General features: G+C 38.9%; 2 protein-coding genes across 6 annotated transcripts; both read left to right on the top strand.

Annotated features, from left to right (window-relative positions):
• The first annotated feature begins 1,997 nt into the window (after window positions 1–1,997).
• Window positions 1,998–8,529, top strand: LOC129798577 (uncharacterized). Of its 5 annotated transcripts, none has more exons than XM_055841797.1 (3): window positions 1,998–2,231; window positions 2,386–2,467; window positions 2,564–8,529. In XM_055841797.1, the coding sequence occupies exon 3, from the start codon at window positions 2,806–2,808 to the stop codon at window positions 8,194–8,196; it is 5,391 nt and encodes a 1,796-aa protein (XP_055697772.1). In that variant the 5' UTR covers window positions 1,998–2,231; window positions 2,386–2,467; window positions 2,564–2,805; the 3' UTR covers window positions 8,197–8,529. The 5 variants fall into 5 exon arrangements, with proteins under 5 accessions (XP_055697772.1, XP_055697771.1, XP_055697769.1 ...); XM_055841796.1 differs by having other exon boundaries at window positions 1,998–2,303; XM_055841794.1 differs by having other exon boundaries at window positions 1,998–2,467; window positions 2,564–2,645; window positions 2,728–8,529.
• A 906-nt stretch (window positions 8,530–9,435) lies between these two features.
• On the top strand, window positions 9,436–14,275 carry LOC129798581 (probable cytochrome P450 304a1). Its single transcript, XM_055841800.1, has 5 exons — window positions 9,436–9,693; window positions 12,452–12,876; window positions 12,937–13,058; window positions 13,119–13,390; window positions 13,460–14,275. Exons 1-5 carry the CDS (start codon window positions 9,600–9,602, stop codon window positions 14,083–14,085), a joined length of 1,539 nt encoding a protein of 512 aa, XP_055697775.1. The 5' UTR covers window positions 9,436–9,599; the 3' UTR covers window positions 14,086–14,275.
• Window positions 14,276–14,835: the final 560 nt, after the last annotated feature.

Genomic DNA, 14,835 nt, shown 5'->3' with positions numbered 1-14,835 from the left:
TGCAACGAGGCGCTCTAGTGAACGTTTCATTAGTATAATCATATGCCAAAAATTTCATAAAGCTTGATCTTTTTTTCCTTCTTCTTCTTAAAAACGATCGCAAAAACTGCTAAGTATTGGATTTCTAATTCAGGCTTCTCCCTTAAGTTAATAAATGACCCAAATTCGTAACTCAAACTTTAGAACTCTGCAATTTTAACAAACACAACATATTGCCTGATTTAATTAGTTACTAAACTAGTTCTTAGTATTCTTAAACATAATAATAAAAGATAATTTCTAGTTATTGAGGGGTCATTCAAAACGGACTCCAATATTTCATACCATTTGGTCCCCAGACCGAAAAAAAAGATAATCGAATGAAACCGAACCGACACTTTATCACTCTATTACCATTTAAGACCAATACAGCTCATTTCAGGGTTGCAAATTTCACGACCATTCAAAAAATCCGAATCGTCCTATTTTGATCAAATCAGTTGATAAATAAAAACTTAAATTTTGAAAACCTATCTAAATATAAAAGAAATAGTTTGGATCAATATTTCTATATATCTCTTTTGATCGTTTAAGTCTTTCGTTTGGTGTATAAATTTTGCAAATGTTTATAATCATTTAAAGACTTTATTTATTTTGAGCCGTTCTAGTTGTCGGAATTTGATCACTGATGGTGCAAATTAAAGGTCCTGTTATTATAACTTCCTGCGACCACCGCCAGGGGAACTATAATCGAAAAATTGATTTTCGTAATTTCGAAATCGAATATTTCGAAATCCACGTTAGCAATTTCGACGAAAATTTAGTTGTAGCCGAAGCTGAGACCTTTCTAAGGATGGGTCGCACTAGCCTAGTTAGTTAGCCTATGTTAGCTGAATTGACTTATAAAAAATAAATTATAAACAATAATTAATTGAATTAAATTCAATGGGAATGAAAATAAAACTCGTTTTATGTACTGATTATTCGTGAATACTTATAGAGTGATGATTTGAAGCCAAAGTTGTGAGATTACGAGTTCAACACCAATTTTATTGATAAAAAGAGGGTTGCACAAAATTTTACAACTTTCATTTACAACTTTGTGCCAGATGTACAAGAAATTTTCTTCCTCGTCCAATGATACCTGAATTTATTTTTCCACTATAAGGCTATGGTCCAGATATGTGTAGTTATGCTGGATAAAAATATCATTTAAAAACCTCAACTAATTTGGAAAATATTTAAGAAAAACTTGAAAAAGTGGCACAAAATTGTATGATTTTATGGTATATTTATTTTGTAGTAGAAGTTCGATTAATTCCTGAGCTATGATATTTTGCTGCATGTTATGGTCCCTAAAGAATTAACCCTATAAGGACTATTGAGTTACCGATGACCCATAGAGAATTTTTTTTCGGACTAAAGTCTGATTCAATTTTTTTTAATGAAAATTTCAAAAAATTTTGTTCAGAAGTTGTACGTATATGCTTAAAAGTTTAAAAGAATTTACTTTCTTATTATGTTCGAGAAATAAATATTAAAAAAAATTGCTGTTTGTAGTCTTTGTAACCTACGTAACCCCTTAAATTTTTGGTTTTATTTAAAATAACATCCGATTGTTCAAAATGATATTCTGAAAAAAATCTACAAAAATTTCATCGCTTTTAGAATGCTTGAACGAATTGAATTTTGACTTCGAACAAATTAAACATTGCGAATAATTCCGGTTTCAAAACTTGTTGGAAAATTAATGAAAACACTTATGGGACGATTTCGAAAAAAAACTAAAAACGTAGTTGTTTAAACCTTTAAGTTTTGGCGGGAGTTGCAAATGAGTTGCGTGCGACGCGCGCCAAATAGCTTGCCAGCGAATTATCTGACCACTCCAGAAGAGCAAGTTTTTTATCACTCCCAAAAAGATCCCGTTTTCCAATTCCCACTTCCTCATCACTTTTCCCATCTAACTTCTTTTTTCATCATTTAGTCTTGAAGTATTAAGTGGCCAGAGAGCAAAGAAATTTATAGTGAAAAATCAAAGTAGTAAGAATTGTAAAAAAAAATAGTTTAAACTTAGTGAAATTGTCAGTGAGGTGGTAGACGTGAAAAACTATTGTTAATAAAATATTGGTGGCGGAAATTGTGATTTTTCTTCATCGAAATTTGCCCCACCACGTGCAACCTCGTGGTAGCTGTGTGCAGCAAATTTTTCCTGGTGAAAATCCAGAGCTGACTTGCGACACTGGAAAAATTTTGTCCGTTCGACCACGGATATTTAGTGGACGGGCAGATTGCCCTAATTTTTATATTTTTTCTACTATTTCAAGGTGCGTACAGGGAATCACAATCAATCCATTTGAGCTTGAGGGTGGGCGCTGATTTTCGCTATCATTTTTTTCTATTTAAAAGGTTCGTTGGAAAAGGCACAGCTTGTGCAAGTGATCTGGAACGTGGGGATTTTAATATCTTTGTATTTTCTTCTCATTGAAAGGTTTGTGTGATTGCACATAATTTTGTCCGTTCGACCACGGATATTTAGTGGACGGGCAGATTGCCCTAATTTTTATATTTTTTCTACTATTTCAAGGTGCGTACAGGGAATCACAATCAATCCATTTGAGCTTGAGGGTGGGCGCTGATTTTCGCTATCATTTTTTTCTATTTAAAAGGTTCGTTGGAAAAGGCACAGCTTGTGCAAGTGATCTGGAACGTGGGGATTTTAATATCTTTGTATTTTCTTCTCATTGAAAGGTTTGTGTGATTGCACATAATTTGGTCCTTCGTGGACAGGGCCCAGCGCACTCAATTGCAGTTCACCCCAGATTCAAGATGGCATCTATCGAAGCCAAGCTAGTTCGATGCAACCTCCTGTCAGCTATCGGCCGCATCGAAGATTACATTGACAGGCTCAGCAATGAAGAGAGGGAATTCATTGGGTTCAAGGGCAACCTGGAGACGCAGATCAAGATGGTGCGTTCAATTAGGGAGAGATTCGAATCAGTGCATGCGACTGTCACGGATCAATTGGAAGGGGATGCATTGGTGCTGGAAGAGAGGAAGTATGCTCAGTCATTCTACGCGAGATGTGATAAGCTGATTGCGGCAATCGAGAAGATCATCCTAGAGCTTCCTAGCACTTCGAAAGATGAGGAGGAATCCAAATCTGCTTCGGCTACCTCATCCGACCTCATGCGCTTCATTACATCCTTCTTGGCACAATCGGAACAGCGTCACCAACAGCAAATGGACTTGCTCCTCAGCACTTTATCAACAAACGCAGCAAGTACCAATCCAAATAGATTTGCCCCTCCTGTCAATAAACTCCCTCAAAAAGACCTCCCGCATTTTGATGGAAAATTTAGCTCATGGATTTCATTTAAAGACCGCTTCACGGCCTCAGTTATTAATTTCCCTGGTATCAGTAATGTTCAACGCTTGGATTATCTGAAATCCGCTGTTTCTGGAGATGCATACTCCGCGATTAAAAATATTTCCATCACGGAAGACAATTTTAAAGTTGCATGGGATATCCTGATTAATAAATTCGAACGCAAAAATGATATTATCAGTGACAATATCAAAGCCTTTTTTGCCATGCCGCGCATCACTGCCAATAATCCCAATGCTATTCACGAAATCACAAACATCTTTAATGAGTCCACCATGGCTTTGGACGCCATGAAAGTCACTCAACGGGATCCCTGGCTTATCCAATATGCTCTTGACCGTTTGGATTCGGAGTCGCGCATTTTGTGGGGTCGTAAAATAGGCAATGAAGTGCCCAATTTGAAGATGTTTGGTGAATTCCTCAATCAAAGATGCATAGATCAGCGGAACGCTACTCCAATACCCACTAAGCCCAGTCAAAGTACCACACCTAACTCACGTCAATCTCACAATAAATCTATGCCATCGCGCAAATCCGCCAATGCTCTCGCCACCTCAGCCACTTCCTCCAATTGCCGTCTCTGCCAAGAATCGTCACATGCCTTATACAAATGTGCAAAGTTCTTGAGCCTACCCGTGGAGGAGAAATTTCAAACCGTTAAAAGACTCAGTCTGTGTAGGAATTGTTTTGCCACCCATTTGACACACACCTGCACTTATCATAAATGTTCAAAATGTCATATGAGGCACAACATTTTACTGCACGACCATTTTGCCTCTGCTGCGGATGATCACCCTAGGCCTCAAGCGCCTAATAATGGGATGTCTGTTAAAAAGTCATCCGATTCTCTGTCGGATGGCGGTGGTTCGCCTTCGGTTCTTGCCTTGAGTTATTCACATAAGAATCAACCTGCCGATTCTCCTCCGAAAGTCTTCTTAGCGACTGCCCTTGTGAATGCTCTTACATCAGATGGAGAACCTATCCCATGTCGTCTTGTCCTAGATGGCGCCGCTCAAATAAATATCATGACTTTCGATTTGTATTCTCGTCTCAATCTTCCAAAATTCTCTACGAGCTGCAACGTTTCGGGAATCAACGAAAGTCGTTCCAAGGCAAAGTTTTATGTTCAGATGACTATCCTTTCACGGACATCTGACACTGCGTTCTCATTCAAGTGCTTCGTGCTGCCCAAAATTACAGGAGATATTCCAAATTGGAAAGTTGACACAAAGGCTATTCGACTGCCCCATCATATTCAGTTGGCTGATCCCGCATGGTCAAAGCAGCATCCGGTCGATTTATTGTTGTGCGGCAATCCCTATTGGGCCAGCTGGCTCACTGATACCATTCCTCTGGGACGCGGTCTCCCTCTTCTCAAAGAGACAGTGTTCGGATATGTTGTCGTTGGAGAACATGAACCAGTACCTCCTCCTGATGACCTAGATTCTGTATGCTTGTCCACTACTGCTCTCAATGAGACTCTACGACGCTTCTGGGAGATCGAAAATTTGCCTACTGACGAAGACGTTACTGACGATCAACGCGCTGCTGAGCATCACTTTGTGACCACCCATTCTCGCAATTCAGAGGGTCGCTTTGTAGTCCAACTACCATTCCGAGAAAATCCTAATGTCTTAGGAGATTCACGATCTCTTGCTATTCGTCAACTTCTAGCACTGGAACGGAGATTTCAAAAGAAGCCTGAGCTTCGAACACTTTACAATGAGGTCATGAATGAACAGCTCAAGCAAGGTTGGGTTGAGCCTGTTCCTGCGGGGTCTTATTCCTCACCTACTTACTACATGCCTCACCACGGAGTGCTAAAAGATTCCACAACCACCAAGCTTCGCATTGTCTTCAATGCAAGTGCAAAAACCTCTAATGGTCTCTGTCTCAATCATTTGCTGCGAGTGGGCCCGACGGTCCAACCTACTTTAGCAGAGACCCTCTTGCGCTTCCGGCGTTGCCAATTTGCACTTACAGCAGACATCAGCAAAATGTATCTGCAGGTGGTTTTAGATCCGTCACACTCAGATTTTCAGAGGTTTGTGTGGCGCCCTGATAAATCTCAACCTATACAAGACTACAGAGTCACACGCGTCTGCTTCGGTGTCGCCTCTAGCCCTTTTCTGGCCACCAGAGCCCTATTACAGTTGGCCCAAGAACACCAACAGTCGCATCCGCTTGCATCCATGGCTCTCCGGCGTTCATTTTATGTTGACGACTGTCTTGTATCTACCGATTCCCTCGATGAAGCCATACTCATTAAATCCCAGCTCATTGATGTGCTCCAGAGTGCAGGATTCCAACTAGCTAAATGGACAAGCAATCAGTCTCAGTTGATGCCCTCCTGCGTTGCTAATTCCAGAGGTGATGTCAACATTGGGGAGTCCTTGTCAAGTGCTCTCGGCCTTAAATGGGATCCACACACGGATTGTTTCAAGTTCTACTCCCCAATATCTCCATCAGAGGAATGCAAAACCAAAAGACAGATGACTGCTGCAATAGCACGCTTATTTGATCCAATCGGTCTCGTTGGCCCAATCATCGTTGTAGCCAAAATCCTTTTACAGGATGTTCACCGCCAAACCAAGGGATGGGACGATGAATTCCCAACAGAGATATCAAAGTCTTGGCAAGACTATGTGATCAATTTGCAGCATATTGATGAAGTCTCTGTCCCCAGATGGATATCCTCTATCGCTAATCCTATCAGAGTGGAGCTACACATTTTCTGTGATGCAAGCCTCAAAGCATATGGAGCAGCAGCATATATTGTTACACAGGACTCCGCGGACAATCGATGCTCCCAGTTATTGACATCCAAGTCCCGAGTTGCGCCTCTTAAACCGCAATTGACGATCCCTCGTCTCGAGCTCTGTGGAGCTCATCTGGCTGGAGAATTAGCTCGCAAAATCGAAACTATTTACAATCCTGCTGAAACTCATTTCTGGTGTGATTCTATGGTCGTGCTGCACTGGTTACACAGTACTACGGATAATTTCAAAATATTCATCGCGAAGCGTGTCAAGGAGACCTTAGCAGTGTCGAAAACGTCTCAATGGCGCCATGTTTCCACCAAGATGAACCCAGCAGATCTTATCTCGCGTGGGGCTTCTCCCAGACAACTTTCCGATTCGTCGTTGTGGTGGAATGGACCGTCATGGTTACTAGAATCTCAGGAGTCGTGGCCTCCAGAGTTCAATAAGGATTCATTTCCTCACACAGACCCTACAGTACTAGTTGAGACGTCATCGGGCGAGGAACGGTCAATTTTATCCAAGTTGTTGGGTCATGCTTCCTCTTTGGACAAGTTGCAGCGTCTTACTGTGCACTGGCTTCGGTTTATCAAGCAATCAATACCGGAGGGAAGTCGTCATTCGGGACCAATCTCTGCTGAAGAATTGGAGAAAGGACTCAAAGTCCTAATTCGTATGGACCAGACTGAAAATTTTCCGGGCCTAATGAGACATCTTACTGCCCAGAAAACTGTCATGAATTCCAAATGGAAACAGCTTGGGTCCCTCACTCCGTTTGTTGATCCCGATGGTATCATCCGTGTTGGTGGGAGACTGGAGCAGTCTGATGAAACCTTTTCAACCAAGCATCCGATTATCCTTCCTAAGTCTCGCTTAACCGACCTCATCATTGAAAAAGAGCACTTGCGGCAACTTCATGCGGGGCCGTCGCTCCTCTTGGCTACAGTACGTCAGAGGTTTTGGCCTATCGGAGGTCGTAATTCTACCAGAAAGATAATCCGTCGCTGTGTAAGATGTCGCCGAGCAAATCCGAAGCCACTCACTCAATTGATGGGTCAACTGCCTCATCATCGGGTTAAATATTTTCGTCCGTTTCAATCTACTGGAGTAGATTTTGCTGGACCCATCCAGTATCGTCCATCGGTGCCTCGGGGAGTGGCCCAAAGAAATGTCGGACTTTGCAAAGGATACATTGCCGTCTTCGTGTGCATGGCCAGCAAAGCCGTGCATCTTGAATTCGTAACGAGTTTATCGACTGAGGCTTTTCTGGCATCTTTTCGCCGCTTCGCAGCGAGACGGAATACACCACGCAACATGTTTTCCGACCATGGGAAAAACTTTGAAGGTGCAGCACGTGAGATAGCTCGTTTGTACCAGCAAGAGCAATTTCAACGAGAGATTCAGTCACAAACTTCTGGCGATGGTGTGATTTGGCAATTTAATCCACCAAGGGCTCCCCATCATGGTGGCTTGTGGGAAGCATGTGTGAAAAGCGTCAAGCATCATCTCACTAGAATCTCTCAACATGCGACTCTTTCTTATGAGGAAATCTCTACAGTTTTATGCCAGATAGAAGCAATTCTAAACAGCCGCCCAATTTGTCGTATCTCTAATGACCCTAATGAACTATCATTTCTGACCCCAGGGCATTTTCTCACTGGCGCACCAGGAAATGCTCCGCCAGACCCTGATGTTATCCATGTTCCTGTGAACAGATTGTCTTGTTGGCAGTTGTGTCAGCATCGAGCTCAAACGTTTGGCCAAAAGTTTAGAGTCTTCTATTTGAACACTCTCCAACAACGAAACAAATGGAGGTGCGATCAGCCAAACATTGCCCCACAGGATGTTGTGCTTATGCTGGATGAAACACAGACTGGTAGCAAATGGATATTGGGTCAAGTGGAAACGGTCACATCTGGAAAGGATGGGCGTGTACGCGTCGTTTCAGTGAGAACTCCACAAGGACTTTATGTGCGCCCGATCACAAAAATTGCACGGCTTCTTGATGAGGATCCAGATGTGTGCTCCAACCAATCGACAGATCAGTCGGAGCACCCGGGGGAGAATGTTTAAACCTTTAAGTTTTGGCGGGAGTTGCAAATGAGTTGCGTGCGACGCGCGCCAAATAGCTTGCCAGCGAATTATCTGACCACTCCAGAAGAGCAAGTTTTCTATCACTCCCAAAAAGATCCCGTTTTCCAATTCCCACTTCCTCATCACTTTTCCCATCTAACTTCTTTTTTCATCATTTAGTCTTGAAGTATTAAGTGGCCAGAGAGCAAAGAAATTTATAGTGAAAAATCAAAGTAGTAAGAATTGTAAAAAAAAATAGTTTAAACTTAGTGAAATTGTCAGTGAGGTGGTAGACGTGAAAAACTATTGTTAATAAAATATTGGTGGCGGAAATTGTGATTTTTCTTCATCGAAATTTGCCCCACCACGTGCAACCTCGTGGTAGCTGTGTGCAGCAAATTTTTCCTGGTGAAAATCCAGAGCTGACTTGCGACACTGGAAAAATTTTGTCCGTTCGACCACGGATATTTAGTGGACGGGCAGATTGCCCTAATTTTTATATTTTTTCTACTATTTCAAGGTGCGTACAGGGAATCACAATCAATCCATTTGAGCTTGAGGGTGGGCGCTGATTTTCGCTATCATTTTTTTCTATTTAAAAGGTTCGTTGGAAAAGGCACAGCTTGTGCAAGTGATCTGGAACGTGGGGATTTTAATATCTTTGTATTTTCTTCTCATTGAAAGGTTTGTGTGATTGCACAGTAGTTTTGGAAAATAGTAACGAGAAATTAGTCTTGAGATAATATCGACTCATGTAGGGCGGTCGTTGAAAACTGCAAATCGACATCTTTTGCTATTACAATATTCCTTATTCACTGTATGATATGAGCTCTTATTTCCTTTTTCTTTTTAAATAATTGATAAGATAATTTTAATAAAAATTTTCCGTTTCACTTCAACATTAATCCTAATTATTTCAAGCATTCCATAGCAACGTGTTCTAGAATCTAGATTGTTTTATTATCACCAATGGTGAGTAGCAAAAATTCATTTCAAAAATCTTCTCGAATTAAACTGATAATGGACACATAGACATTTAAATACATTTTATACAAAGATTTGAATTATGTATCAAGCATTTCTTTTCCCTTTGATATCAATTGATAGACATGTGGTATCATTGTTTTGTGATCTCAAACATTTACACTTCTGACGGGTCTTATCAGAAATGTAAATAGAGCTGATCTTTCGCGGTGAAAGATGCCGAAGCAAGAGAGGAGTAGGAGGTTGTATAATGTTGATTAGTCTTGTCTTGAGACTGGGGAGCTCTCCAAAGTATTTAAAAGCCCCATCGCATTTTCTTTCAGTTGCGATCGAGACGTCTACGGATACAGTTCAAATTGAAAGTGCAAAGAAATATAGTGAATTATAGTGAGAAGTTGAAGTTAAAAAATCTTTAGACCATGGCGTCTATTATCTTAATTGGACTCACGATAAGCCTGATTCTCTACAGAATCTACAAATACATGTTCTACCGGCCCAAGAATTTTCCACCAGGTCAGAGGACAAACTTTCTCAGATTTTAACCAAATATCAGTGATAAAAAAAACAACCAAGAAAATCTCTTGAACGGATTTAAAGTGGAATAAATTGTGTTGAATATTAAAATGACTTAATTCAGCAAACACTCTTGGACCTTAAGATCCAGTTTTAAAATGAAAGTTTACGTCACTAAACTGTGATTGATCAGTATTTTTACCCATATTTAATTTCCTTCTCGCGTTCGTTGACTTTCACTTCTATACGCACAAAATCGAAAGATGAATTTTAGTGGGCAATAAAAATATTTCTTGAAAGAATACCGCCAAAAAAAAGAAAAATGAGTGATGATAAGATATTAAAAATGTTGCCCCTTTTTAGTGGAAAGTCGCAAAAAAAAGTGCAAAAAGCGAAAGTTTTATTACGTTTTAACAATGCATTTAAGAATGCAAAACTTTAACAAAACATTTAATCGTTCTTGAAAGTAATTTGCTAAAATGATTAAAAACGTTTTTTTACAATTCAACATAATAAATTATTCTAGTTTATGATTTTTATGGTGAAAAAAAAAAGTTTATTTTATTATTTTGAATTTGGTTTCTCGAATAGTATTAAGTTTAGAACTCCGGTCAAACCAAACTAGGGGAAAGTACTCTCCTTTCGAACGCTTATAACTTCGAATAATGTGATTTTTTTTTAATTTTTCGTAAGAGACTTACACATTTCTGTTAAATATTAGTTAGCTTATTATCAATTTACTGATAATTATGTGATAATTATGTGTGAATCTCTCTTAGAAAAATTAAAAGAAATTCACATTATTCGAAAGGAGGGTTCTAAGGGAGAGCACATTTCCGTACTACCTTTTTTGAAAACCAGAACATAAATTGCTACATAAAATACATGATATTTATGACCAAGAATATGACTGCATAGTCTCGAAATGTACATAAAAGTATATATCATTATGCATAACATACGGAGGAGGACATTAAAACATGGAGGGCTCGAAGTATAGTACCGTAGATTCAGGTGACTTTGCCCTCTTGTTCGTAAGCTTTTCTTTAATTGTAGCACTTAATGAGTCTTTACCGATCCAATCTACCATGTCTAATCGGTGAGGACCATTTTTAAACATTAGAATTAAGGAAAAGCTTTCGAACAGTAGGGGATCAAGGTCACCCGTATCTACGGTAATTTAATCCTTGTATCTTAGAAATGTATCAACCGAACTTAATCAATGAATACTCAAACGAAAGGTCTCGAAAAACCCTACAAAATAACGGTAGAGATAAATTCAGAAGTTGACCGCAAGGGGCACTCCAGGTCATCAAAGATTTCAAACAATAAGAAAAGTGTTAAAATTCGCAAATTTTCGACCGATTTTGTATATTCTATGAGATCTTACAACTTTTTTTTTAAAGGCTAGAAGTTGTATCAATGTAAGATATAAACAACATTTTTTAATCTTTATATTTCCATTGTTCCTCAACTCTTCTTGGTCAATGTAGGCTTAAATGAAAGGTATATAGTTGTATTGTGAAGAAACCGGTGAGCGTCGGGGATATAGGGCAGCTCAGAAAAACAACGATTCTTCCCAAAGCTTTCGGCTCAGTCTCCAAGCCTTCCTCAGTGGCCTTAAAGCCTAAATAGACTCAGGCTGATCCTCGAGAATATTTATCCTGTAAAAGCCAGCAGTAAATTTATCCCAAACTGTCATATTTACACTGTGGGCTTACGATCATCAATTTAGAACTTCTTTGGATCCTTTACTGGATCCTTTACTGCCAGATTTTGTATGCTAAATATTCTCGAGGATCAGCCTGAGACTATTTGGGCCCTTAAGGGCCGGAGATGCCTACGACTTAAGGCGAGAGACGGGTTAATGTAATTATATTTAAAAGAATGTTTAGAGTACATTCCCATCAGTTTCCCAGTGAGACGTCTCTCGGCTTAAGCCGCAAGTCTGTCTAGGGCATTAGTGTATGATAATTTGGACTAATCCTTTACTGACAAAATTTACAGACTAAATATTCTCGATGCTCAACCTGAGTCTATTTGAGGCTTCTTGACCTAATATTCTTCTGAATTACGGATAATAAAATCCCTGTTAGGAGAAGAAAAATCCCTGAAGGTATTTTTCGTTAAATTGCTAAGAAGTAAGAGTAAGAACCGATTGCTACCTGACATCTCATATGGCATTACCGTAACTCCTTTTATAGAACTTTAAAAACATCTTAATAAATGTCACTTTTATCGGAAAATTGAAAAATATCATGTCTCTCATTATCATGATGCAAGAAACATTTAAGATTTCATATGCTATTACTTGATCATAAACATTTTGAGTATGGATAAGAATTTATCATGATTTTAGGATTCTAAACTTAAGTCAGTTCTTATCTAAACTTTGCCTAAAGTCGTAATTAAAATTGCGTGGTTTAATATTGTAAGATAATTTTTGAAAGAACAATGTCTCATTACATAATTAAAATTTTATTGCTTTGCAAATGTTTTCTTGAAATCGCAAAAGACTAGGCCTCGAAAAATTCAAAGATTAGCAAATGTCCTAATAGTCTAAAAGAGTTTTTGTTTGTTATCACAGTAATTTTCAATGGACCGATAATTAGGTAGAGTTGTAAATGCGATAAAGAAGCGATTAAAAACAATTTCGGAAACACTTCCAAATAGATTATATCGCTAAACAGGTGTTCATAAATCTTTAATAAACTTTAAACAAACTTTAATCGTCTTTCATACCATTTCTTTCTTACAGGACCACCTCGATTGCCTTACGTAGGATCATACTTATTCTTATTACTTCTAAATCGAAAAGAAATCCATAAAGGAGTTCTATGGTTGACTAAGTGGTACAAATCCAAAACGATCGGCCTATACGTCGCTGGGGCCCCTACAATTATTTGCAATGACTATGAAGGCACCAAAGAGATCCTTACGAGAAGTGAATTTGATGGGCGTCCGGATATTTTCCTTGCTCGAATGAGAGACCCTAAGATGAATCGTCGAGGGATCTTCTTTGTCGAAGGACCGTTTTGGAAGGATCAGCGACGATTCACGCTAAGACATCTCCGAGATTATGGATTTGGAAGACGATTTGCCGAGTTGGAGATTGAAGTTAGAGATGAAATTTGTTTGTTCTTGGACATCCTCAGGAACGGACCGAAATATCCTCATGAACACGTAAGAGAAAGCCCTTAAGTTTAAAGCAATTTCAGAACTATAAATTTATTTCCTTGACAGAAAATCATGAAGAATGGCTACGTTTTAGTACCAGATATCTTCTTTGCCTCCATGAGTAATGCGTTCTTGAAGATCCTATCAGGCGAAAAGTTCCCCAGAAGCGAGCAAGGAATCCTATACGAGTAAGATTATCCTAAAGCAAAGCATCGAAACCTCTACCCTAATCAATATTTTTCAATCAGAACTGGAAGTGCCGGAATGCAGTTCCAAAAAGCTGGTGATGACTATGGGAAGCTGTTAAGTGTTGTTCCATGGATACGACACATCTTCCCGGAAAAGTCTGACTACGTCAACCTGAGAGATGGCAATGAAGGACTCTACAAGTTCATCAAGTTAATCGTAGACAAGCACGTTGAAACTTTTGACAACTCCCACGAGAGGAACTTCATTGATTTGTACATCCGGGAGATGAAGGCTCAGCAAGAGGAAGGGATTAAAAATCCTGTGTTTCACTGTAAGAATAAACCTCAAAAACCCAATTTGAATTTGATTTCCTAACCCTTCTGAACCAATATCTTTCTAGACGAACAACTAATCCTCATCTGTGTGGATTTCTTCTTCCCTGCGTTGACTGCTGTTCCTGTAACCATTGGTTTCCTTATCCAACGCCTTCTACTGCAACCAGAAATCCTAATAAAGATGCAGAAAGAGATTGACGAAGTTGTAGGCAGAGGAAGACTACCAGAACTCGACGACAGAATTAATCTACCCTACGTAGAAGCTACTATTCGTGAAATTATGCGCCTTGAAACACTTGTTCCATCAGCAATTCCCCACAAAGCCGTCGTTGACACCAAACTCTTGGGATACGACGTCCCTGAAGGAGCATTTGTCGTTCCTGGACTGTATGCCTTCCATATGGATCCCAAACTCTGGGGAGATCCTGAAGTCTTCCGGCCTGAAAGATTCATCGGGGAAGACGGAAAACTCTCCCTAAAGCTAGACAAATCCCTCCCCTTCGGAGCTGGAAAACGACTCTGTGCAGGAGAAACCTTTGCCCGCAATACTCTCTTCCTCATGATTTCAGCCTTGGCCCAAAACTTCAACATCCGACAACCTCCAAACGATAAACTACCTGACCTTTCCAAAACCATCTGCGGCTTGATAACTCTACCCCCGCAATTTTGGATTAAGTTTGAACCTCGCTAAAAAATATGCTTATTTTGCGAGTTTTTGACACTTTTACTCTGTTTTTGTTATACAAAAAACCCATATCAAATTTAAAAAAAAAATAAGGCCTATATATATATGTGCATCATATTCTAATTTTGTTATGACATTTTAATCTAAAAAACAAAAATTATTATGAAGGAAATAAATGAAACTTCCGATTAATAAACCCGGTTGTTTTGCTACTAATTTCTAATTTCTATTATAAAACGTATAGAAAAAAAAACAACAATGATACTAAAATAGTAAATATGTCATCTTATCTTTGAGCACACTGTTTATTTGCTTATCATAATAAATATACGGTACTTCTGCTATCTTCAAGTGCTTTAAAAAAATAAACCAAGTAGTTAATTGCAGCAAATATCATTTGGTTTTTATGATCTGCGAAGAGCTATTGACTGAAACTTTATTAATTAAAATGAGCTCTCTTATAAAATCTTTTTCCTAACCCTAAAGTAAGAGTAACACAATCCTTCTCACCGATATTATATGATACAAAAGAGGTACAAAAAATTATTAACTCACTTAAAAAAATCCCATTTATAATTAAAAAGCCTGAAAAGGTTCTAATTAGCAAAATTTTAAAATTAAAGCAGATGCATTACCATTGATTCAAAGTTTGTTACGTTTTCTGTAATTATGATAAATAATAAAATACTCAAAAATCAACCAAATCAAAAAAATCAAAATTAAACTAAATTTTATTAGGAAAAGGTTCAATTTCAT

This window comes from Phlebotomus papatasi, chromosome 1, assembly GCF_024763615.1.
Source record: "Phlebotomus papatasi isolate M1 chromosome 1, Ppap_2.1, whole genome shotgun sequence".
Classification (NCBI taxonomy): domain Eukaryota; kingdom Metazoa; phylum Arthropoda; class Insecta; order Diptera; family Psychodidae; genus Phlebotomus; species Phlebotomus papatasi.
This window is presented reverse-complemented; position numbering and strand designations above follow the sequence as displayed.

Bases quoted from the DNA above. Each gene is read 5' to 3' on its own strand.
- LOC129798577 (XM_055841797.1), top strand. From the start codon at position 2,806: ATGGCATCTATCGAAGCCAAGCTAGTTCGATGCAACCTCCTGTCAGCT.
- LOC129798581 (XM_055841800.1), top strand. From the start codon at position 9,600: ATGGCGTCTATTATCTTAATTGGACTCACGATAAGCCTGATTCTCTAC. The intron at 12,877-12,936 runs GTAAGAGAAAGC...TTTCCTTGACAG, and splicing joins CGAAATATCCTCATGAACAC to AAAATCATGAAGAATGGCTA. The intron at 13,391-13,459 runs GTAAGAATAAAC...ATATCTTTCTAG, and splicing joins TAAAAATCCTGTGTTTCACT to ACGAACAACTAATCCTCATC.